Raw genomic sequence first — 26,940 nt, forward strand, 5'->3', positions numbered from 1 at the left:
TACAGACGTGTGCTTGTTGAAGATGGCTTTTGCCTAACTCTCCCCCTTTGCACGTTGTTTGTTGCTTAAAAGTCACTGATTTTTTTTAAAAGTTTTTGTTTTATCACATTTCTCTTTGAATACTCTGGTAATTAAATTTCATCTCTTAAACCTTATCTGCAACTTTCTCTTCTCTAAACAAATACCTTGCTACCTAAGTCGCTCATTTCCAACAGACAGTGGACGATGAATAAAATGGACTACGTCATCTGCCACGTTGTTCTTGGAATTTACAGCCGTTTTTACATCTGGTCGACAGTACAGTGTTGTATCGTGTAAAACATGTTACAAGGGATTTCCAGGCCATTGAACGCAACTGTTAACCATGTAATACAGCATTTGCCAACACTGGAGTCTTGAATAGTACCAAGACAAGACCCAGGTACCATTACCGAGACAAGGTAATCTAGGGATGGGTATTGTTAAGATTTTAACGGTACTACTACTCTTACCAATACTGCTTATCGATCCAGTACTTTAACTGTACTCTTTTCAGCCCCCCCCCCTTTTCTCCCCAATTGTACTTGGCCAATTACCCTATTTTCCGAGCTACTCCGGTCTCTGCTCCACCCCCTCTACCGATCCGGGGAGGGCTGCAGACTACCACATGCCTCCTCCGATACATGTGGAGTCGCCAGCTGCTTCTTTTCACCTGACAGTGAGGAGTCTCACCAGGGGAGAATCACGCTATTCACCCCAGTTCCCCCTGCCCCCTGAACGGGCACCCTGACCGACCAGAGGAGATGCTAGTGGAGCGACCAGGACACATACCCACATCCGACTTCCTACACACAAACATGGCCATTTGTGTCTGTAGGGACGCCCAACCAAGCTGGAGGTAACACAGGGATTCAAACTGGCGATCCCCGTGTTGGTAGGCAACGGAATAGATCAGACGCCCCTTTTTGTTATTTTTAAGCGACAAAAAAACAAACAAATTAAGAACCGAATTAGCATTACTTTATTTTCTTGTGTCTGGGCAGGGTATTACTTTTAACCATTAACCCATGTTTGTATAATTTAGTGAGCTCTGTGTGGGCTTCAGGCTGCTAGCATGCATAACATACCTGAGGTGGATGGGACAATGAGAGATGAACTACGAGCTAGGCAGTCAAAACTGCATTTCTCCACCTGTATTTGATGTTTCAAACGATTGCTTGTGTGTCCGCTCTTACATGCAAAAGACTTGATGCACTTGTGGCAACGAGCATCATCAGCATCGTCTACTGAAGTATAACCAGACTGTGGACTGTTTAGTTCTCACCCCCATCGTCAGTAAGAGCAGGCTCTGCGCGCGCGTGTGTGTGTGCGTGTGTGTGTGTGTCTGAGCGAGAAAGAGGCAGAGAGAGCTGGCCCCGCCCCTCAGCTCGCACATACAACAGAGAGCTGAGGGGCAGAGCTTTCTCTTCTGGATTGGGAATAGCGAAAAAGCATAGAAAAATGTTTCAATTTTATTGCAAATTAGAAACAGAGTTGGTGAGATAAAAGGTGCAAGATAACGTTTTTGTAGCCTAAATAAATGGGAAATTTATTTTCTTAATTTCTCCAACACCGCTAGCAGACCTGTTAATGTCGAAACTTATCAATACTATGGTCTTTAATAATTTAGCACCGGTGCCGGTTTAATACCGGGTTTCAGTACCCATCCCTAAGGTAATCCAAAGCAAAAGAGCAGGCGATAGAGAGCTTATTCACTGACCAACAACCCTATTCCCCACAGCATTCGAATGCAGTTGGTTAAATGACTTGGGGTTCGTACGACTTTGGATTTTTTCTGACAGCTTTTTTATTGTAGAGTAAGTGAAGCAGGAGAAAGCGAGTTTTGTGCTGACTCATACAGTCACACATTGTTTGTTCAGGGAACTCCCTCTGGTAGCTGCAACTAATCCTCAGAGCTACACAAACTATATAATTCAGTCCTGTGATGCGTGTTGTTATTTGTGTGTCTCACAGTGCTAATAATAAGCCATAGCACTTAAACCAGCCTTCATATCAGCCAGTGCCAATTCAAGTAGGGATGCAGCGATACCACTTTTTTTCAGACCAAGTAGAAGTACAATTACGTGCATTTGGGTACTTGCCGATATTGAGTACCGATATGAGTACTTAATAATACCATTACAATTCTAACTTTGAAAATACGTTTTATTTTCATCAGATGTTCCTCACTTTTGGACTGTAACAAATTAAATATACTTGATGCTGTTGCTGACATTTTAACATTCACCTTTGTGTTCTCCTGAACAAACATGGCATTTAGGGCTGCACGATTATGGCCAAAATGGTAATCACAATTATTTTGATCAATATTGAGATAACGATTATTTATCACGATTATTCGTTGATTTTAGGGACAAAATATATTTTCTTTTACAATAATTCTCCTGTGTGGTCTTGTGGGAAAAATGACGTTTGCGGGCATCAGCTATTCATTTTAAAATCACAGTCGATGTAATGAAATTGTCACGCTCAAGTACGACTCCATTGTTCTGCTTGACCGTAGGCCAGTGGTAGTTGCAAAGTACTTGACAGCTTGACAGCTGTGACATACTTCTCTATTTCCCCTCGATGTTTTGCATACAGCGCAGGTAATGCCACTTTGGAAAAAATAATTGCGTGAGGCACTCACATATCTTTTGTCCAGTGTGTTGACCATTTTCCTGAAGCCTTCATTGCTCACAGTGTTTAATGGACACACATCTTTTGCCAAATGGAATGCGACTGCATTGGTTATTTCAGTCTGTCTTTGGGAGCTGGATGGATACGGTGCCTCGTTGTACAGGGTTGCTGTTATGGATGTCTGAGCTGACGTTGGACAAGGACGGGGATTCAGTGAGCTAATGTTAGCAACGTTATTCTTCTTGGCCTTCATGCATTCATCGTACTGCAGTTTGTGGTGTTTTTTTTAGGTGGTTGAAAAGATTAGTTGTGTTGCTTTGTGGCGCACACATAATTCTACGGCACTCTTTGCATATGACTTGTTCTTCGTTGACATCACTTGCCCTAAATCCACAATATTTCCAAACAAGGGATGATGATCCGTTTCGAGGGACTAGCTCTTTGCCTTCTGCTCCAGACATTTAATATGGTTTTGCCGTTACTCATCTACTCTGGACTGCAGCCGCAACAACCAGAAACTTTTTGCACAGGCTGTCGCTGCAGCGTTGGTGCTTAAAGGGAACAGCTGTGATTGGTCAGGTAGTTAGTTTAGGAAGCGCTTGATTTGATATGCAGTGGAGCGTTCCATGAGCGGAGCACGTATTTTAAATGTCAATATCGCAGTCGATCCTGTTCATTTAATTGTGGGAAGCCAAAATCGTGATCGCGATTAATATTCAATTACTTGTGCATCCCTAATGGCTCTGCCACACATTTCACTCAAATGTAACCTGAAACACATTCAGTGGATTTCAGTACAACATACAACTGTAGCAGAACAACGAAAATGATATGTTATCATATGTTGGTGGTACCTGTGAGGACTGACGCTTAAAATACACCAGATGCGGTGCGTCACGTAGGCGGGGCAGAGCATTGTTTTCTACCTACTGCACCAACTGCGTCTGTGTTGCGTGTCAGCCATGTTTTCTGCTTCACTGCATGCATATTGAGTTTTGTCAAGTGATAAAGCAGTTGATTATGCAGGGTTTGGAAGTGAAGGCTATATTAACTGGTACTGCATTAAATAACTAGATCGTTTTAACTACAGGATCAAGGATACACACTGATCTGATTGATTTATTTTAATGTGCAATGAAAAAAGAGAGCCCATAATGTTGCATCGCTGCGTCACATTGCCTCTGGTACAATGAGGTATTTATTTTAATAATTTTAAACAGTTCTGTGTAGTTTTTACCTGTTGAAGCAGAAGTGTACCAGAAAACATGGCTGGCACGCAACCTCACGCAACACAGACGCAGTTGGTGTCGCAGGTAAAAAAAAACCCACTCCACCCCACCTACATGATGCGCTGCGTCCGGGGACTGTTGGTATTCATCCAAGTTCACATGCTCGAGACTTTGTCATTTCTCGCTCCTGTTGGACAAATTATACATAGATGTGTTCATCTGCTTCTTGGCCGTCGCTTCGCGCCCTCTATCTGGCTCCATCTCCTCCTCTCCCTGTACAAATGGGGGGAAAAGGAACCAATCACTTTTCACAATTTCGGCAGGAATTGTCTAGTCGGGTATCAGGTGCGGTTGTGTCGGAGTCGTTTTACGAGTATGAGTACAAGAGGACAATATGGATCAATACCTGATACTGGCCTATTCAAGCCACTGTGTACTTGACTTGTGGTATATCGGTTACATCAACCCCACTGTTCCAGTCATGTAACATGTTTTTGGTCATGTATGTCTTTGTGGAAACATGTCGTGTCGTAGTTTGTTGTCCAAACATCCTGTGAGATTATTATTCTAATGCTGTGACTGCAAGGCAGTTTTACAGACTTGGTTTTGTAGTTTGCACTGCACTGTACAACAATAACAGGGTGTTAGGGTGGGGTAGGATTGAAAGAGGTGCTTTTGTGTACCTTGTAATACTCAATGTCATCTTGCTTTCATTCTGTTTTCTTTTGTTATTACTTTTCATGTCATTCACCTGGCTTGTCTGTATGTTATATGTATGTTATATATGATATAACTATCGCAATATCTCTTGGCTGTCTACCTGTTGCACTTGTTTGCTATTCAGTTGCTTTCTCAGCTTGCTTGTTGCTTGCTTGCATGTATGTACTTGGCACTTGCATGTCTGTTTACATATTGACTTGTTTGTGTGCATGCTGTTTTTTTGTTTGTTTTATTTTTTACTATAATTTCTGGCGGTTAACATCAGGTCACAGTGACTACAGTTGAACATTTGCCAGGTGGCTAAAACCGGCACATTACCTTTCGGGTCGATTAATGCAATTTGTCTGCGTAAAAATAATTAAATAAATGAGATGGAGTGACTAGAGTATTTCCATGGTTGGAGACAAGTCAGATGGAGAGGCAGACAGTGAGGGACACCTTCCTAGTTGGAAATAACTTGGTGCTGATGAAGTCATAGAGGAAATGCCTGTCAGATGGAGGTCTTTCCTGCTCTCACTGCCGCAGCAACAAGGACAGAAACTTCTGAGGAATTCTGGGTGGAGTTTGCATGCTCCACTGTGCATGCATGTGTATGTTTGTCTCTATGAGAGCAGCAGCTTCATTGATTCACACACAGATAGATGGCACACAATGACATTCCACATTTTTTAATGGATAAGATTTTCCATATGGTCATTCATACTTGCCTCCAATTAAGGACATAGTTTGATGGCCTGGCTGTTTGTGTAACCCATTCAAGACAAGGCAACCTATTTGTAGACTAATGAGGCATGTTTTGGATCAACATGCGTGTTTCACAAATAATCTCATTCATCAAGATCAGTGTAACACTTCAGGCACACAAACTGAAAATTCAAGTTTATCAAGCTCTATTTGATACCAATGCCTGCTAGCAGTTATTGTATTCTAAACTCAGTGGTTACATAGGTTCAGTATAGTGCCCTGTTATTTTTGCCAGTTGATGACTTCACCAATGACAGGAGTATGCTCCCCTTGTCTGATAATCTTATTTAATCATGTTTGTCAATTCTCTCCTAGGATCGTAAATTACTAGCGACAGCCCAGCAAATGCTTCAGGATAGCAAGACCAAGATCGAGTTCATCAGGATGCAGATCCTTAAGGCCAGCCAGGTCAGCGAGTTGAGCTTCGATAACAACGATGTCATGGGTGAGCTCTCATTCAGGTTTGGCGATCTGTTGGGATCCAGCTGACCTACCTTTTACATTGTAACTTTGTTGTTCACTTGAACAGCAAACTGACTGTGCAAACACAACAACATGGACACATCTGCTATCTCTACCTAAGCAAGGCCTCCACCTCCATCCCTCTCCACATGTCCACATCTTTCCTACAGCCAAGCCCATCATCAGTCCACTCGACCTGCGAGTGGAAGAGCTGTGTCACCACGCCAGAATCGAATCTGCTGTGGCTGAGGGAGCCAAGAATGTCATGAAACTCCTGGGCTCCGGCAAAGTCACAGAAAAGAGAGCACATTCAGAGGTGGATGCTTGTAGCAATGTTTGATCCATATGTTTAGGAACTTTTTAGTGAACTTTTGAGGAGAAAACAGAAAAAAATGAAAACTTTGTTTCTCCTGCCATCTTCTCCCAACCTGTCATGCAATCCTTCCTGCCCTCCAGGCCCAGGCCCGTTTTAATGAGTCCAGTCAGAAGCTGGACCTGCTGCGATACTCCTTGGAGCAGCGCCTCAGCGAGTTGCCCAAAAACCACCCTCGCAGCAGCAGCATTGTGGAGGAGCTATCACTCCTTTCCTCACCGGCCTTGAGTCCCAGGTCCAGCATCATCTCCACACAGAACCAGTACAGCACTGTGGCAAAGCCAGCCGCTCTCACAGGTAACTTGGTCACTGCTGCAGCATCCCAGCCCCCAGAGTTAGGTTGGTAACCCAAGCAATGCAAAGATGAACTTAGTTAGGTCTGGGTCTTTGAAACAACAACAAACAACACTATATAACGTGTACACTACCTATTACTATTCCTGGGAAAGTCCCACAAGACAGTAGTTATTAAAATGAGAAACTATCAAAGTGTTCATTATTAAGATATTCATTGACCAGCTATTGTCTTAGATAGTCCAGTGATAGAACGTATCTGAAAGGACATTTGTTTGCATGCGAATCCTCCTGATTGTAGCTTTCATCAGTGCATCATAACTTCACCATGCATGCTGTCCTCTGCTCCAGGCACGTTAGACGTCAGGCTCATGGGCTGTCAGGACCTCCTGGAGAATGTTCCAGGCCGTTCCAAAGCTGGTTCTATTCCGCTGCCCGGCTGGAGCCCCAGCGAGACCCGCTCCTCCTTCATCAGCCGAGCGAACCGAAACAGGGGTGCCAGCGCGCGAAATCTAACAAAGAGCGAAGAACTCTCCAGTAAGAAGATCACTTATGAGTTCCCAAAAAATATGCTGTCTGAAATGCTTTCATCAAAGTTGTGCACAAGACATACTACTACTACCACTACTACTTTTGGCTGCTCCCGTTAGGGGTCGTCACCGCGGATCATCCTTTCCCATCTCTTCCTGTCCTCTGCATCTTCCTTTGTCACACCAGCCACCTGCATGTCCTCCCTCACCGCATCCTAAAACCTCCTCATTGGCCATCCTCTTCCCTGGCAGCTCCATATTCAGCATCCTTGTCCCAATATACCCAGCATTTCTCCTCCACATAGTATGTCCAAGCCATCATAATCTTGCCTGTCTTGCTTTGTCTCCAAACCGTCCAACCTGAGCTGTCCCTCTAATATACATCTTCAACTCTGCCAAAACCAGCTCTGCCTCCTGTCTTTTCGTCAGTGCCCCAGACATACACATAAATAAATAAATAAATAAATAAATAAATAAGGCTCTCCCTAGATACCACAAGAGTGCCATAAGCAACTAAAAACAATTATCTAGCTGTGCAGCATTAGAAATATCAGTGCAATGAAAGCAGTTGCTTAACACCCACATTCAACTGAATAATATTAACCGAATCAGTCAGAAAATTTGCCAATAGGGTAGTTTTTTTTTTTTGGACCCCCCCCTCCCTTTTTCACCCCAATTGTATCTGGCCAATTACCCAATTCTTCTGAGCCATCTCAGTCGCTGCTCCACCCCCTTTGCCAATCTGGGGAGGGCTGCAGACTACCACATGCTTCTTCCGATACATGTGGAGTCGCCAACCGCTTCTTTTCACCTGACAGTGAGGAGTTTCACCAGGGGGACGTAGCACGTAGGAGGATCACGCTATTCCCCCCCCCCCCCCCCCAACAGGCACCCCGACCGACCAGAGGAGGCACTAGTGCAGCAACTAGGATACATACCGACATCTGGCTTCACAGACACAGCCAATTGTGTCTGTTGGGATGCCCAACCAGGCCGGCGGTAACATGGGGATTCGAACCGGTGATCCCCATGTTGGTAGGCAATGCTACCTGGGCGCCCAGGGTAGGTTTTTAATGTGTGTGTGTGTGTGTGTGTGTGTGTGTGTGTGTGTGTGTGTGTGTCATTTCCTCAGATGAGATCAGTGCAGTGCTGAAGCTGGACAACACAGTAGTCGGCCAGACAAGCTGGAGGCCAGTCAGCAACCAGGCCTGGGACCAGAAGTTTACATTGGAGCTTGACCGGGTAACGAGCACGAAAACACATAAACAGCCTTGCATTCAAACAAAATTTGCCCTTGACCTAGATTGGTGTTGTTGACTGGAATTTTGCCTCTGTGTGGGGCTAATGTGCTTGTTATCGTCTGTTTGTTTTGTGTGTGTGCGTGTGTTTGTGTCTGTCTGTCTGCGCGTGCACGCCCCCCCAGTCTCGAGAACTGGAGATCTCTGTGTACTGGCGTGACTGGCGCTCACTGTGTGCTGTTAAATTCCTGCGCCTGGAGGATTTCCTGGATAACCAGCGCCATGGGATGTGTCTCTACCTAGAGCCACAGGGAATGCTCTTTGCTGAGGTACACACACACACACACACACACAAACACTCACACACAGATCGATCAAGCATGCCTGTCCAACTAATACAAGCAGGAACAGGAGAGATTGGAAAAACAGTGTATAGACTCTGTTTTTCTGTGTAAACACACAAAAATACACACATGCAGTGCCCTGATGGCTCAGCAGGTAGAGCAGGTACCACATAGGTGTTGGCCTTATAGCGATGTCCCAGGTTCGAGTCCAGCTCGGGAACTTGCATGTCATCCCCTGCTCTCATTCCCTGTTCTACACTATCCTGTCAACAAAAGGCTAGAATGCCAAAAATAAAAAAATACACACTTGCACTGTATTAACACTAGAACAACCAAGATGATCATTATGACCAGATTGGATTTTCAAAGTTTAACAACTTTGTGGGGGGGGGAAAGACACAGACCTGCCGCTCCCTGAATGTACCTAAAATTGCATATATTTGCATTAAAATTCATTTTAGATCAGTTGCACAAAAAAAAGTTATAAGATCTACCTAAAATGACCATGACCTGTCAAAATGACCACACGTATTTTGCGCATGATCGTGTGTGTCATGTCACTATTTACGATGTGTGTTGGTCACATTATTTCCTTGGTGAATATCTTTGCTCTGTCCTAGAAAAAAACGTTCTCCAGTGCAGAGTGATAGTCTAAACTTGATTTTTGATTATTGCCAACATGTCTGGTTACAGACGCCGTTTCAGACGCACCATGACTACCACCGAGGCATTGCAGTATTTACAGGTGTTGGACGGCGGCCATTTTAATTTGTTTGAAAAATAGCATTCATCCATCCATCCATCCATTATCTGAACCGCTTATCCTGCTCTCAGGGTCGCGGGAATGCTGGAGCCTATTCCAGCAGTCATTGGGTGGCAGGCGGAGAGACACCCTGGACAGGCCGCCAGGCCATCACAGGGCCAACACACACACACCCATTCGTACCTAGGGACAATTTAGTACGGCCAGTTCACCTGACTGACGTCTTTGGACTGTGGGAGGAAACTGGAGCCCTCGGAGAAAACCCACACAAACACGGGGAGAACATGCAAACTCCACACAAAGGACAACCTGGGACGACTCCCAAGGTTGGACTACCCCGGGGCTCAAACCCAGGACCTTCTCGCTGTGAGGCGACTGTGCTAACCACTGCGCCACCGTGCTGCAAATAGTATTAAAGTTGTTAAAATTTTGATTTTGGTGTCAGTCGTTTCTTAACAGACATGCTAACATGCAATGCGTTAATATCTAAATTGGGTATTTATCTTGACAGAATATAGATTTCAGAAACGACCGCCATTTTGACCATCCATGGTCATTTTAGGTAGGAGTGAAATCCCAGTCGTTCTAGTGTTAAATGTTGTTCCAAAGCTTTTTTAGATGTTGCTGTGGAACAAGGTTGAACACATGGTGCTGCTCAAGGATGTAGAGGACACTGCATACACACACTAGCTGCTCAACCATGCTCTCTGTAAATTTAATAACAATTAATTTCATTCAGTTAGCATCTCGTCTCAATGCACACTGTTTACTTAGAATGTGGCATATTGGCATGATTGCAAATGCACACTTGCACAGTACCCTGCATGTAACAGCCCTTTCAGCTCTTTTTCTAGTGGTCCAAACCTTCATTATATTTCCTTTTTTTTTTTTTTCAACCCCCCCACCCCTTTTCTCCCCGATTTGTGCTTGGTCAATAACCCCACTCTTCCGAGCTGTCCTGGTCGCTGCTCCACCCCCTCTGCTGATCCGGGGAAGGCTGCAGACTCCCACATGACTCCTCCGATTACATGTGGAGTCGCCAGCTGCTTCTTTTCACCTGACAGTGAGGAGTTTCGCCTGGGAGGCATAGCGCGTGGGAGGATCACGCTATTCCCCCCAGTTCCCCCTCCTCCCTGAACAGGCGCCTCGACCGACCAGAGGAGGCACTAGTGCAGCAACCAGGACACATACCCACATCCGGCTTCCCACCCACAGACACGGCCAGTTGTGTCTGTAGGGATGTCCGACCACGCCAGAAGTAACACGGGGACTCAAAACAACAATCCCTGTGTTGGTAGGTAACGGAATAGACCACTACGGTACCCGGACGCCCTAACCTTCATTACGTTTCCTTTGTTAGGTGACATTTTTCAACCCCGTCATTGAGCGACGGCCCAAGTTGCAAAGACAAAAGAAGATTTTCTCAAAGCAGCAAGGTGAGTCAGCAATACTTTTCTTTGGGGCATTCTGATGTGACTCTTAGACAGACATGATAGACTGAAATCCATTCAAAACATTTGACTAGTATAGGTATGTGTAGGTATATGAAGCTGTGTATGCACTGTATTCGTATATAATATAGCTGGTTATATGAAACTAGCGAGTGTGTTGAGAAGATGGAAAAAGTACTTGGAGGGGCTGCTGAATTAAGAAAATGGGAGAGAGAGAAGGTTGGATGACTTGGGGATAGTGAATCAGGAAGTGTGGTTGATTAGCAAGGAGGAAGTGAGGGCAGCTATGAAGAGGATGAAGAGTGGAAAGGCAGTTGGTCCTGATGACATACCTGTGGAGGCATGGAGATGTTTAGGAGAGATGGCAGTGGAGTTTTTAACTAGATTGTTTAACACAATCTTGGAAAGTGAGAGGATGCCTGAGGAGTGGAGAAGAAGCATAATGGTACCGATTTTCAAGAATAAGGGTGATGTACAGAGCTGTAGCAACTACAGAGGTATAAAGTTGATCAGCTACAGCATGAAGATATGGGAAAGAGTAATAGAAGCTAGGTTAAGACAAGCGTTGATGATTAGCGAGAAGCAATATGGTTTCATACCACAAAAGAGCACTACAGATGCGGTTTGCTTTGAGAATGTTGATGGAGAAATATAGAGACGGTCAAGAAGGAGTTACATTGTGTCTTTGTGTATTTAGAGAAAGCATATGACAGGGTGCCAAGAGAGGAGGTGTGGTATTGTATGAGGAAGTCAGGACAGAGGTGAGATGTGCGGTTGGAATGACAGATGGGTTCAAAGTGGAGGTGGGATTACATCAAGGATCAGCTCTGAGCCCTTTCTTGTTTGCAGTGGTGATGGACAAGTTGATGGACAAGGTCAGGCAGGAGTCTCCGTGGACTACGATGATCACGGATGACATTGTGATCTGTAGCGAGAGTAGGGTGCAGGTTGAGGAGAGCCTGGAGAGGTGGAGGTATGCACTTGAAAGGAGGAATGAAAGTCAGTAGGAGCAAGAGAGAAAACATGCGTGAACAAGAGGGAGGACAGCGGAATGGTGGGGATGCAAGGAGTAGAAGTGATGAAGGCGTATGAGTTTAAATACTTGGGGTCAACTGTTCAGAGTAATGGGGAGTGCGGAAGAGAGGTGAAGAAGAGAGTGCAGGCAGGGTGGAGAAGAGTGTCAGTAGGGATTTGTGACAGAAGGGTACCAGCAAGAGTTAAAGGGAAGGTTTACAAGATGGTTGTGGGACCAGCTACTATGTTAAATGGTTTGGAGACAGTGGCACTGATGAAAATAAACGGAGATGAAGGTGGCAGAATTGAATATGCTAAGATTTTCATTGGGAGTGATGAAGAAGGACAAAATTAGGAACAAGTATATTAGAAGGACAGCTGAGGTTGGAGACAAAGCAAAAGAGGCAGGATTGAGATGGCTTGGACATGTGTGGAGGAGAGATGCTGGGTGTATTTGGAGAAGGATGCTGAATATGGAGCTGACAGGGAAGTGGAAAAGAGGAAGGCCAAAGAGGAGGTTTATGGATGTGGTGAGGGAGGACATGCAGGTGGCTGGTGTGACAGAGGAAGATGCAGAGGACAGAAGAAAGGGGAAACGTGATCCGCTGTGGCGACTCCTAACGGGAACAGCCGAAAGTAGTAATAGATATGAAAATACAACCGTCGCATGTAACTATTTCTCAACTTCACTGTATCTTCTGCAACCACCTTCTCTCCCTCACTCTACACGCTGTCTGTGCCCATCTCTCAAACCAAGCCCATTTACCATTACCACCACCCTCTGTCAACTCTTCTCTCCTTGTCCTCTTCCTCCTCAGGCAAGACCTTCCTGCGTGCCCCTCAGATGAACATCAACATCGCCACCTGGGGCCGTCTGGTGAGGAGAGCCATCCCAACAGTCAGCACCAACTCCTTCAGCCCACAGGCAGCCGAAACTGGGCACACCAGCTTGCCTGGTTCACCCACACCCTGCAGGTAGAGAACGACTTGCACACAGTCATCCAAATGCTCAACACACATAAAGCTTCATCTATAGTGCACACTAGGGATGCAACGGTTTTCGGTTTAAAACCGAACCGTACGGTCCGCCCTGTATGGTTCAATCCGCCCTTATGGACCGTGGGTTTTCGGTTTTGCAGTTAAAATGTGCGTGAATAGTTGACAGGCGTTTCTTACTGCCGGAGAATGGATTCTTCACTGTGTGCCTGTGTGCAGGCAGGCTGAGACAGCCTGCTGCAGAAAACCCCGCCCCACGAGTAAATATCCAATCACTGTTACCCCCCCACCCCCCACGTAACTGGAGCCGACAGTCGAGTTGAAAAGACGGCGGTAGCTCGCAAAAGCAGAAAAAAAAAGTCATGGCGAGTGGAGGAGTAGAGAGAAAAGTTTGAAGAAGCACCGTCTTCATACAAATCTGCGGACATTTCGGGTTTGCTGTTGAATACAACGATGAAGGAGACAAAACAGTGGACAGAAATAACACTGTGTGCTGCAAGCATTGCTTGACCCATGTCCCGTACTACGCAAGTGGAAACACTTCCAATATGAGCCAGCATCTCCGCCGTCACCACCCAGATGTCTCGCTCTCTGGAAGCAGGACAGATGCACAGGTAACCGCACCAGTGAAAAAACAACCGTCTATCGGAGATGCTTTCCAACAAACCTATAGCGCCAGCTCAGAGAAACACAAAAAAATAACCCGTGCAGCGGGGGTGTTCATTGCTAAAGACATGCAGCCCTTTTCGGTGGTTGGAGATGTGGGCTTTCGTCAGCTACTGCATACGCTCGATCTGCGCTACGTTATTCCCTCCCGAACTTATTTCACCAACAATGTAATTCGAAACCGAACCGAACCGAAACCGTGACCCAAAAACCGAGGTACGAACCGAACCGTGGGCTAACTGAACCGTTGCACCCCTAGTGCACACAGAAGAAGGAATTCATTTGTTGAATGGCTTTACGGTAGATACGCAAGTTTGATATTGGAGTGTTTCCATTTCAAATTCCCAGAACAGCAGGGGAAATTCTTCTTGCACTTAACATCATCTACTGCCGGCATGCCTTCGAGCACAGTACACTGCTGTTCCATCAAAGCTGTTCAGCAGCCAGTAATTGAACACTGATTCTTCACCAGGCAGCTCCCAGGTGTGAATGTGTTCATGTACAGGCATGCAAACCCATCGCCTTTCGGCAAAATTTACCACCACCACCCAAAATAGGTCAGCTACGTGATTCATGCAGATCCGCTGAGACATTTTTTTGGGGGGGCGGGGGGGGGGTGTGAGAGCCTGCCAACTCAAAGTGACTTCCATAGAAAGACAATGAAGCAAATATCTGATGCTGTGGATCCGCGTGTATCGACTGTCAACAAAAGGCAGCAGCCAACAAATTTGCTAGTCACAGCACAGTCCAAGCCTAGATCCTCAGTCTATGACCAGTTGTGTGGAAAAAGCCAAAACGAAGTTGCCACAGTGGCGCGTGCAAGCCACGAAACTACAGAGACGGTGTAAACTGAAAACTGAAAAATACCTGCCAGTCAGAAAGCCTGAGATAAGAGATCAAATTGGAGGAAACAAGAATTGCTAGCAAGCTAGCTATCATTGTTAAGGGGGGATGTCAGTGACGGGGAGGTGGACTGCACACTCTGTAAGAACATCCAATCAGCAGGAACCACTGACAAACACCAACGGCAGCAGAGTCTGCTAGAAAAGCGATGACAGCAGAGCAAGTATGGCTGCCAACCATCTGGCAGTGCTCAGAAGAGCAAAAGGCAGGCTGCTGAAAAGCAGAAGAGGGCAAGGCTGAAGCATAAGGCAAAACAGAAAAAGCAGGCCCTTTAAACACTTATCCGTATTAACAGATTCTCTCTCCGTCTCTCTCTCTCTCTCTCTCTCTCTCTATATATATATATACACACATACATATATATATTGTAGCGAATTCAGGGGGGCAGCCCGGGAACCGCCGCAGCTGGGACGCTAACCCAGGTCTCCCGCACCACGGGCAACTACGTTAACCAGTCGACTAAATGGTCCGACCCGTTAGCCAAGGGCTAGCGAGTCTATCAATCCGTGATCGTTACACTACCCCCCCTCCTTCAGTAAACGCGTCCCTGCGCTTCAGCATACCAGCTCCCTCATGCTTCTGGGCACACGCGCTTCCGATGGCCTCACGGTCTCACCATCTCACTTCTGACACCAATGTAGCAAACCCAGGTGGCAGCCAGGACGCCGCCACAGCCGGAACGCGAACCCGCGTCTCCCGCACCATGGGCGACTGCGTTAACCAGTCGACTAAAGCGGACCCTTTAGTCGACTGGCAGCGTCCTGGCTGCCACCTGGGTTTGCTACATTGGTGTCAGAAGTGGGATGGTGAGACCATGAGGCCATCGGGAAGTATGTGCACCGCACCCAAAGGCGTGAGGGAGCTGGTATATTGAAGTGCGGTGACACGCTTCTGGAAGGTGGGTAGTGTAACGACCATAGATAACTAGACTCGCTAGTCCTTGGCTAACGGGTTGGACCATTTAGTCGACTAGTTAACATAGTCGCCCGTAGTGCGGGACATCCGGGTTCGCGTCCCGGCTGCGGCGGTTCCTAAATGCCCCCTGAATTCGCTACAAAAAAAAAAGTATATTTATAACTTCGTTAAAAGAAACACTCAGTGGTAGGGAAAGTGCTCAACAAATAAGGGGAAAAATAATCTGCTGATGAGTGCTTATGGCATGAAACAGGTTTGTACTGTCTATTAAAGAATTTATTTGAATCACTGGAATTTTATATATATATATATATACACACACACACACATTATATATATATATGTGTGTGTGTGTGTGTATATAATGTGTATGTATATATATATATATATATATATATATATATATATATATATATATAAAATCCAGTGAGTCAAGTAAATTCTTTTTGAGACAGTATAAGCCTGTTTCATGCCATAAGCAATCATCAGCTGTCAATAAAGCTACTCGAGGAAAGGACATACCGTTACTGCCTTGTCGTGCACGTCACATGCACGATGTCCAATGGGGAAGGGAGAGGTGCAATATACAAAAATTCAAAAACACGTGCTCGCTAACGAAGGTGCGACATTCAAAATTCAAAAGCACGTGATCGCTAACGGGCCAATTGGGGGGGGGTATTTGTCTGTTGTCATGATTTATTTATAATTACAAAATAAGTGCTTATATCTATGTCTGCAACTGCTGACCAATTCATTTCTGTTATTTAATGTAGACATTTCTGGTTTGCAAATGATAAAATACTTTTCAGTTAGACATAGATTGTACATTTTACTACCAGTTGAATATCTTTTGTTTTTGAGAGAACTTTCCGGGTAGTTGAATAATTAATGTTTCTGTCCGCCAATGACCAAATATAACGGCTTAAAAATGTTACATTCTTTAAACGGTTGTTTATAAAGCTACACATGTGCTTTAAACCTCTTCTTGAATGTTCCCTCTGTTAGACCGATGTATGTCACTATTTTGCTGTTGTCATTTCTCGTCACCGTAGCTTGGTAGAGAACTCCTTTTGTCTGGCATTTTCTTTCGAGGGGGCATGAGTCGTTCACAAGGCAGTTGCAGCTGGCGTGGTCCGTTTGTGATGAAGGTGTCATTGATTTGTTCATGATTCTTGTGTTGTGGGACGATATTATTTGTTGAATGTTAGGCATGCAGCTGTAACTAATTTTGATGGTGTTCTCATTGAATATATTCCTCAGTTGATGGTCCAGGGAAAGTACTTATCCAAAAGTTAAAAAAACTGCTTACTGATGTTTGTGGCCACGGTATCACTGGAGGGTGGGTTGTAACAGGTGATGTTTATAAAATGCAACTTGATTGATTGATTGATGTTTGTCTTCTGCTACATTTGTTGATTTGCTGGCAGTCAGTATTTAATGGTGAGTTGTATTTGAGCTTAAAATTGTGGCCGCTCTTTTGTAATGCATCTTGGTATGGGGGTGTAGCTTCATTGCAGATGGACTCATTAGATGATAATTTTGAGTCCTCTGTTAATGTTTTCTGGGATGTTCTTCAAGATGGAGGGTGGGTGGTTGCATTCTCCATGGACATACTGCAGCATGTTGTTGGGCTTAATATACAGCTTATATGTGCCATTCCTAAGGTCCATTGAGATGTCCAGAAAGTCATATATATATACACTCACTGGCCCCTTTATTATGTACACCTTGCTAGTACCGGGTTGGACCCCCTTTTGCCTTCAGAACTGCCTTAATCCTTCGTGGCATAGATTCAACAAGGTACTGGAAACATTCCTCAGAGAGTTTGGTCCATATTAACATGATAGCATCACGCAGTTGCTGCAGATTTGTCGGCTGCACATCCATGATGCGAATCTCCCGGTCCACCACATCCCAAAGGTGCTCTATTGGATTGAGATCTGGCGACTGTGGAGGCCATTTGAGTACAGTGAACTCATTGTCATGTTCAAGAAACCAGTCTGAGATGATTCGAGCTTTATGACATGGCGCGTTATCCTGCTGGAAGTAGCCATCAGAAGATGGGAACACTGTGGTCATAAAGGGATGGACATGGTCAGCAACAATACTCAGGTAGGCTGTGGCGTTGACACGATGCTCAATTGGTACTAAGGGGCCCAAAGTGTGCCAAAAAAATATCCCCCACACCATTACACTACCACCACCAGCCTGAACCGTTGAGGCAGGATGGATCTATGCTTTCATGTTGTTGACGCCAAATTCTGACCCTACCATCCGAATGTCGCAGCAAAAATCGAGACTCATCAGACCAGGCAACGTTTTTCCAATCTTCTATTGTCCAATTTTAGTGAGCCTGTGTGAATTTTAGCCTCAGTTTCCTGTTCTTAGCTGACAGGAGTGGCACCCGGTGTGGTCTTCTGCTGCTGTAGCCCATCTGCCTCAAGGTTCGACGTGTTGTGCATTCAGAGATGCTCTTCTGCATACCTCGGTTGTAATGAGTGGTTATTTGAGTTACTGTTGCCTTTCTATCAGCTCGAACCAGTCTGGCCATTCTCCTCTGACCTCCGGCATCAACAAGGCATTTTCGCCCACAGAACTGCCGCTCACTGGATATTTTCTCTTTTTCGGACCATTCTCTGTAAACCCTAGAGATGGTTGTGCGTGAAAATCCCAGTAGATCAGCAGTTTCTGAAATACTCAGTCCAGCCCGTCTGGCACCAACAACCATGCCACGTTCAAAGTCACTTAAATCACCTTTCTTCCCCATTCTGATGCTCGGTTTGAACTGCAGCAGATCGTCTTGACCATGTCTACATGCCTAAATGCATTGAGTTGCTGCCATGTGATTGGCTGATTAGAAATTTGTGTTAACGAGCAGTTGGACAGGTGTGCCTAATAAAGTGGCCGGTGAGTGTATGTATGTATATATACACTACCGTTCAAAAGTTTGGGATCACATTGAAATGTCCATATTTTTGAAGGAAAAGCACTGTACTTTTCAATGAAGATAACTTTAAACTAGTCTTAACTTTAAAGAAATACACTCTATACATGGCTAATGTGGTAAATGACTATTCTAGCTGCAAATGTCTGGTTTTTGGTGCAATATCTACATAGGTGTATAGAGGCCCATTTCAAGCAACTATCACTCCAGTGTTCTAATGGTACAATGTGTTTGCTCATTGGCTCAGAAGGCTAATTGATGATTAGAAAACCCTTGTGCAATCGTGTTCACACATCTGAAAACAGTTTAGCTCGGTACAGAAGCTACAAAACTGACCTTCCTTTGAGCAGATTGAGTTTCTGGAGCATCACATTTGTGGGGTCAATTAAACGCTCAAAATGGCCAGAAAAAGAGAACTTTCATCTGAAACTCGACAGTCTATTCTTGTTCTTAGAAATGAAGGCTATTCCATGCGAGAAATTGCTAAGAAATTGAAGATTTCCTACACCGGTGTGTACTACTCCCTTCAGAGGACAGCACAAACAGGCTCTAACCAGAGTAGAAAAAGAAGTGGGAGGCCGCGTTGCACAACTGAGCAAGAAGATAAGTACATTAGAGTCTCTAGTTTGAGAAACAGACGCCTCACAGGTCCCCAACTGGCATCTTCATTAAATAGTACCCGCAAAACACCAGTGTCAACATCTACAGTGAAGAGGCGGCTGCGGGATTCTGGGCTTCAGGGCAGAGTGGCAAAGAAAAAGCCATATCTGAGACTGACCAATAAAAGAAAAAGATTAAGATGGGCAAAAGAACACAGACATTGGACAGAGGAAGACTGGAAAAAAGTGTTGTGGACGGATGAATCCAAGTTTGAGGTGTTTGGATCACAAAGAAGAACGTTTGTGAGACGCAGAACAAATGAAAAGATGCTGGAAGAATGCCTGACGCCATCTGTTAAGCATGGTGGAGGTAATGTGATGGTCTGGGGTTGCTTTGGTGCTGGTAAGGTGGGAGATTTGTACAGGGTAAAAGGGATTCTGAATAAGGAAGGCTATCACTCCATTTTGCAACGCCATGCCATACCCAGTGGACAGCGCTTGATTGGAGCCAATTTCATCCTACAACAGGACAATGACCCTAAACACACCTCCAAATTGTGCAAGAACTATTTAGAGCAGAAGCAGGCAGCTGGTATTCTATCGGTAATGGAGTGGCCAGCGCAGTCACCAGATCTGAACCCCATTGAGCTGTTGTGGGAGCAGCTTGACCGTATGGTACCCAAGAAGTGCCCATCCAACCAATCCAACTTGTGGGAGCTGCTTCTGGAAGCGTGGGGTGCAATTTCTCCAGATTACCTCAACAAATTAACAGCTAGAATGCCAAAGGTCTGCAATGCTGTAATTGCTGCAAATGGAGGATTCTTTGACGAAAGCAAAGTTTGATGTAAAAAAAATCTTATTTCAAATACAAATCATTATTTCTAACCTTGTCAATGTCTTGACTCTATTTTCTATTCATTTCACAACATATGGTGGTGAATAAGTGTGACTTTTCATGGAAAACACAAAATTGTTTGGGTGATCCCAAACTTTTGAACGGTAGTTTATATATATATATATATCTTTGGGCACAGGACAAGATTTTGGTATCGGAAGCATTCTGGTTTCTGTTTCCGTTTTAATCTGAGGTAGTATTGAACAATCACTTTTGACCATGCAACATCATGTCCTTGACCAATCACTTTTGAGTGATTGGTCAAGGACAGGATGTTGTATTGCTGTAAAGCCCAATGAAGCAAATTTGTAATTTGTGATATTGGGCTATACAACTAAAATTGACTTGAGTAGGCGGTGAATTCTCCAGGAATATGCCTTGGTTGCATGTTGGTAACAGTCCGTATGGGGAGTGAAAGAGGCAGAATGCATTGGCTGAAATGTCGTCTGGACCTAAAGCACCTACAAAAAGTATCAATATTTGTGTATTGTGTGGAGAAACGTTTGACTCGTGTCGACTACTTGTGAAACAATCCAGCCATAGACGTCGTCTCTCAACTCCAACTCCATTCTCGCATTTCAAGTTGCTAATCCGACTGTAAACAATGACTGGTGCACGGAAAAGGAAGTCTTAATAGGCAATGGAATCGAGCAGCCAGCAGCTACACCGGAAGCTCCGAAATATTGGCCATTGTCCCCACAGGCTAAGTCGTCTAACGATGTTTTAGCCTCTGGGTTCTGAGATTGTTGAGACACTGGCCTAGGCCAAGAAGAAAAAATGAGGGCAAACCCCTCTTGCCCCAAACCCCCCACCAGTCCTAAAGCATAGGATATGCTTTCATATTCACATTTGTAATTTTTCTTTTCACATTTTATCATGGTTTCTGCCACACAGCAGATATGGAGAGTAATAATTAAGAAAAAATGTGTAATTAGTTGTGTACCTGGTGGGGCTGCCCTTTGTTAATTTCCTTTGTAAATATGAGCATATCATAAGTAAAGGTACATTTGGACTTATTGAATTAATACTTTGTAACTACTTTATTTTGCTCAATCTTGTAGTTCTGTTAGCATCTGACCAGCACCAGAGTAATCCTAAAAGACATCATAAATGAGCATTTAGTAGCTGATTAAAAAAAAAAAATCTCTGGGGGAGCATACCACCGGACCCCCTAGCAGGTCCATGTTTTTCTCTGCTCATGCATCCTTCTCACCTTTTTCACCCCCAAGCAGTTTGTATGCCTGCATGTAATCACGTTTAAGAAAGAGAATGTGCACTCAGTCGACTTTCCCTAGATAGAAAAAAAAAGTTTTAAAAGAAGCACATAAGCTTCATTGTAGAATTAAATCTCACGCTTTAATGGCTGAACACATCCTAGGCAGATAATTTTATCTCATCGTGTTATTACATTTCCACAGTGACCCATTGGTGACCAAGCTGGATTTTGACAAAGAGCCCACAACAGGAGCCAAGCTCTACCAAGTGCCCGATAATATCAGAGAACCACTGGCACAGGACAAGATACCTGACAAAGAGGAAGTACAGGTATTGTTACTATGGAGATGGTTCTTGAAGAAGTATTGAACTGATGCAGTCAAAGGATCAAGGCATAGCAGGGTGGCTTGGCAGTCAGCGAAAGTGGTCTGTGGTTTAATCCTTTTAATACTCTACATTGCAGATGGGTATCACACACTCAGTTAAACATGGTGTTCTATGTTAACAAGGTTTTGAAAGTGTTTCTTTTCAGCATGGAAATCTTTGACAGCAGCTGACCATAAAGAAAAATGGATGTCATGGCTTTCAAATAAAGGACACAAAATGGTTACTGATTTTATGCAATAATCACAGGCAAATTACTTAAAAAGCAACAGTCCTAATTGTATGGAGTGTTTGATACCAAAGGCAGAATATTACTTTGTTCCACGTAACAGGTGGAAAGATCAACAGAGCAGCTAGTTTTTGTTCAGTCCCTGTCAAGCCATCCCTGGGGGAAAAAAAATAGTTAATTCTGGTGGTAGCTGCTCTGGTGATTAACATGTAATTTATGGCATCACACCTGGCACGTCACCATCTCTGCTCCCACTCTGTGATCATTCCCTCTAGGATGCCCTGGCCTCGTTTGACTTCCTGAACAAGCGGAACAGTATAGCGGTGAAGTCTGAGCTGGACGGAGTGGTGGAGCAGGGCATTCAGCCATCAGACCTGGAGCTCACCGCCATACAGAAGGACACTGAGATAAGGTAAGGGAGGCTGGAGAGATGAGTGACTCTACAGATGCTTGGTGATGCACTGTGCGCTGCGCTGCTGAAGGGGAGCACGGCTGAAAAAGTTAAAGAATTGTTGGATGTTTTGAAATACCTATGTGGGAGGAAATGCTGCCCCCTGGCGCTGAATTTTTAGACTGAGTTTTCATAATGCAAAAAAGGAATATCATTTAGAATCAGAATCAGATTTATTGCCAAGTACAAGAACGTACAAGGAATTTGTCTTGGTATGTTGGTGCAAGAGGGAAAAATTAACAGTAAATAATAAAGATAAAAGTTAAAAAGAATAATAAATAAAATACATTTACAAGATAAAATAAAAATGAAAGGTACAATCAACACTGGTTCAGAGTTGAACATGAGACCATGTGGCGGCCCCTCACCAGACAGAGGAAGGAACAGAGGAAGATGTAGAGGACAGGAAGAAATGGAAACGGATGATCCGCTGTGGCGACCCCTAACGGGAGCAGCCAAAAGTAGTAGTAGTAGTAGATTTACAGAATAAGAGTTATATGCAGAACAGTGCAGGTTTTATGCAGAGTGTCCATATACAGAGACACCGTAGGGAAGATAAAAGGGGGTGGGGGGCAGCAATGTCAAGATCTGTGGGTGTCTGGGGGCTTGTTAGAAAGGCCTACTACTGTAGGGAAGAAGCTGTTCTTTTTTCGTGAGGTTCTGGTTTGTATAGTCCTTAGCCTCTTGCCATAGAGGAGTGTTTTGAAGAGACCATGGCCTGGGTAGGAGGGGTCAGCCATGATCTTTCCTGCTTGCCTCAGTGTCCTGGAGGCATACAGGTCATGGAGGGATGGCAGGTTGCAGCCAATCACCCTCTCAGTAGAGTGAATGATATGCTGCCCTTGTCCTTGGCAGTGGTAGCAGGGTACCAGATAGTGATGGAGGAGGTAAGGTCTCAATGATGGCAGATGGCTGTGCACCATCATTGGCTTTGGCAGGTTCAACTTCTTCTACGTCCTCTGCTGTACCACTTGAGGTCCTGGGTGATGATGGTGCCCAGGAAGCGGACGGATTCCACAATGTTGACTGGGAAGCCAAACAGGGTGATTGGGGTGTGTGGGGCTGGCTTTGCAGGGGTTCTGTCTCTTGAACAGCCTGTTGACGTCCTCCAGGATGGAGAGTCATCCTTGTCGTAGGGGAGGAGGGGGCCTCTAAGGTGGGCAGTTGTGGAGAGACCCGGGCCCCTGCTGTGGTGGGAGAAGAGTAGCTGATGGTCAGGATCTGGTGGAGGGAGTCAGGGGGGATGGTGACAGGACTGTCCCATTATCTTTGAAATCAGCATTAGAATTCACTCAGATCATTGGCCAGGTGCAAATAATTTGTGGAGTGGGGGGGCTTTCAGTTTGTAGTTGATCTGTCTCAGGCCCTTCCAGAAAGAGGCTGAGTTGTTTGTTTTGTGAGAACTGCTTATGAAATCTCTGAGTAAAATCATTTAGCATCTCTCACCGCCTTGCTAAACTTGTATTTAGACTCTTTAAACCGGACCTTGTCCCCACTCCTAAACGCTTCCTTCTTTTCCAACCTAAACTGTCTGGAGTTTAGCTGTAAACCAGGGTTTGTCGTTGTTGTAACTAACCCTGGTGCATGATGGCACACAGCTGTCCTAACAAGCTAATATAAGACGTCACAGCCTCAGTGTACTCCAGACTGTGTAATCCAAGCTGTTTGTGGCAGACCTGAAAACATCCCAGTCAGTCCACCACAAGCACGCGCGAAGATCCTCCATAACTTCACTGGTCCACTTCTTAGATGGCCTAACAACAGGTTTGGAGAGTTTAATTTCTGTTTTTATCAGGTGGACCATGACATAGTCAGTGTCCCAGTGCAGCACGAGAGACTGCATGATAGGCACTGTTGATTGTGGTGTAACAGTGATCTAAAGTCTCCTCCCTGGTCGGGCATTTAATCAGCTGATGGTATTTAAGTAGTTCATGGCTGAGAATCCCTTTGTTAAAGTTGCCGAGGACAATAATGAAAGAGTCCGGGTTTGTCCAGTCCACACAGTATCTGGTCGGCAAGCATACGCTGTGCCTCCTGCATGCTGGCCTGCAGTGGAATGTAAACACAGGCCAGAATGAATGAAACAAACTCACCGGGGGGAGTAGAAGGGGTTAATGGAAAAAAATTCCAGAACAGGAGAACAGTGCTGCAGAATCACTGCCACATCTTTACACCAGCCACTGTTAATATAAAAACAAAAACTTCCAGCTTTAGTTTTGCCAGAGAGCTCTGTGTCACGATCCACTCTAAACAGCTGGAAGCCTGCCAGCTGCAACTCGAAGTCCGGTATTGAGCCATACAAACAAGTTTCCGTGAAGCACAAAATGTAAAATGAAGAAAAGTTTATTCTTCCCCACCGGTAGATTAAGTTCATCTAGTTTTTTGCACAGTGATTGCACTTCTTCTTCTTTTGGCTTGTTCCCTGTTTCTCAGGGGTTGCCACAGCAGATTTTATAATTTCCATCAGTACCCTGTGAGGGCACAGCACCAATGGTGGTCGTTGTCAGCCCGGGCCTCGACTGATCCGGTATCGAGCCTCAACTGATGCAGTATGGTCTTGTCAATCCGCATAATGATTTGGCAAAGTTTTATATCATATGCCCTTCCTGACACAACCAGTCACCCTATGGATGGGGGCACAGGTAAAGCACTGATTGCTATCCCAGTATTCTTAGACTTGCGTCCATTCCATGCCTGTTGCCTGATGATTGCACGTTAGAGAGGAATATTCCTGGAAATGGAGTGTGTAGTCCACATCTGTGGAGATTCACGAGCACGCCAGCTCATTTCCCTCTCTTCCGGTGTTTCACTGCTTGAACAAAGGTGAGCGCACCTTTGACCAAAATGTCCAGTAATTACGTAGATGGGATGAGAAAGTAGAGAAATAAATTCACAGAAGTAGTTTCCCTGATGTTCATAAGCGCTTCTCTGGTGGAGGAGCTCCAGGTATTGTAGCAAAACAAGTCAAGTTAGTTTTATTTGTATAGCCCAATATCACAAATTTGCCTCAGTGGGCTTTACAGCAACACAACATCCTGTCCTTCAACCCTTGCGTTGGATAAGGAACAACTCCCTAAAAAAAAAAACTTTTAACAGGCAGAAAAAGGGAGAAGAAACAGAAGTTAAGACTGAATATCCGTGCTTCTCCTTATGCAAACATGAATAACAGCATCACAAGGACAGCAGCATGCTCCAGTAATTTACATTATTTCCCCCCATCAGAAAAGGGGCATAACAATAAATAGTGCACCTTGACCTTTTTGTTTGGAGTGTTGACCTTTACACTTAACACTGAGTTTACGAAAAAAAACAAAAACTGCACCAACACACCAAGGCTGCCATCCGCAGCCCCATCTTGGTGTTATCAGGATTAGTTTACATCAGGGTTTTCATTCCTATGCTCCAGGAACCATGTGTCCTGCTGATTTTCTATTCTGCCATATTACATTCACCTGTTTTTCAAGGTTTAACCCCCCATAAATAAATGGCTTGAATAACTGACACAATGTAATTAACTACCTGGCAGAATAGAGAACCACCAGCACTGTGGTCCCCCAGGAATCAGTTGGAAAATTACTGACATTGAATACTGCAGCCAGTTCCACTGTATGAAAAACTAGCCACATAGAGGTCTCTGTCTTACATTGCACCATATGAAACTGATAGTAATGTAAACAAAACTCACTTTCCAGGGAAGAAGAGCATTTCCTCTTTAGCCTCCAAGATTTCAAATGTGTTGCGGTCCTTGGACGTGGTCACTTTGGAAAGGTATACCATCTACTGTCATCCAGTGCCTTTACACAAATAATCCAAATGATCCACGTGATTCTAGGAATTCACACAGGCCTTCTGAGCAGTCTTTTCTTTCTTTCATTCCCCCCAGGTGTTATTGGCAGAGTATAAAAGCACAGGGGAGATGTTTGCTATTAAAGCTCTGAAGAAAGGAGACATTGTGGCCCGGGACGAAGTGGACAGGTAAATGACTCAAGGCTGGTGTCAACGGGCACCAGAATGTGACACTCTCTCATCAGCGGGACTGGCTAATTCTTTCAAGGACTAAACTGAAAAGGATGTGGGAGCCAGATGCATATTATCAGGGACATTAGTCCGCCAGGCTGTCTGATGCATGCACATGTGTCTCGGCTGTGGAAGTGTTGAACTTCAACTCTGTGATACCACGACTAACTTCACCTTCTCCATTCCTCCTGTCCAGTTTGATGTGCGAGAAGCGAATCTTTGAGACGGTGAACAGCGTTCGCCACCCATTCCTGGTCAACCTGTTTGCATGTTTCCAGACCCAGGAGCACGTATGTTTTGTTATGGAGTACGCAGCCGGAGGTGACTTGATGATGCACATCCATGCTGATGTCTTCTCAGAGCCCAGAGCTATGTAAGTGGTCAGGTGTTGAGCTCCATTTTAGCCATCCCTGTCTGAAGAGAATAGGTTGGGGTTTACCCAGATAGGAGAGGAACCTGGGTTTGGGGTGAGGGATGAGTAAATGTTTGTTTGTGTGTGTGTGTGTGTGGGCAGGTTTCCATTGCAGTTTTGCGCAAAATAGAAACAATTTTTAAAAAAAGCTGACAAAACACAATTGCAAATAGTCTGTGTTTCCATTGAGTGACGTTATGCGATTAAAGCTGGGTTTTCTCCTCTCACAGTAGTGTCCAAGACCTGATAAGTGTTAGCATGGAGATTTCCATTGCATGCACCACAAGAGCCACGGTAGTGTTTAACCGATGGTGACGAAGGCATATGTGACGCACGCAATGAGGGAAAGGCAAACCCCTTATACCTGGCAGCGGTCGCATATCAGTTTATGTCAGGGATTTATGGGAGGTCATTGTCTGCAATAATTTTACAGAGGTTCTGTGGATCCAAATCTTCAGAATGACCCACTTAACATTTGATGAGTTACGCAATTC

At 44.8% G+C, this 26,940-nt stretch overlaps 1 protein-coding gene across 1 annotated transcript in view; it reads left to right on the forward strand.

The window, feature by feature from the left end:
- pkn2a (protein kinase N2a) overlaps window positions 1-26,940 on the forward strand; it is a 54,092-nt gene that overhangs the window by 21,361 nt on the left and 5,791 nt on the right. Inside the window, exons 5-17 of the mRNA XM_056292817.1 lie at window positions 5,667-5,796; window positions 5,984-6,129; window positions 6,270-6,483; window positions 6,832-7,017; window positions 8,143-8,252; window positions 8,434-8,577; window positions 10,716-10,791; window positions 12,639-12,795; window positions 21,157-21,283; window positions 21,842-21,978; window positions 25,710-25,785; window positions 25,901-25,992; window positions 26,231-26,407. Of these exons, the coding sequence (XP_056148792.1) occupies window positions 5,667-5,796; window positions 5,984-6,129; window positions 6,270-6,483; window positions 6,832-7,017; window positions 8,143-8,252; window positions 8,434-8,577; window positions 10,716-10,791; window positions 12,639-12,795; window positions 21,157-21,283; window positions 21,842-21,978; window positions 25,710-25,785; window positions 25,901-25,992; window positions 26,231-26,407 (1,772 nt within the window). The remainder of the gene's footprint in view (window positions 1-5,666; window positions 5,797-5,983; window positions 6,130-6,269; window positions 6,484-6,831; window positions 7,018-8,142; window positions 8,253-8,433; window positions 8,578-10,715; window positions 10,792-12,638; window positions 12,796-21,156; window positions 21,284-21,841; window positions 21,979-25,709; window positions 25,786-25,900; window positions 25,993-26,230; window positions 26,408-26,940) is intronic.

The sequence above is a fragment of the Lampris incognitus genome, chromosome 14 (assembly GCF_029633865.1).
Source record: "Lampris incognitus isolate fLamInc1 chromosome 14, fLamInc1.hap2, whole genome shotgun sequence".
NCBI lineage: Eukaryota > Metazoa > Chordata > Actinopteri > Lampriformes > Lampridae > Lampris > Lampris incognitus.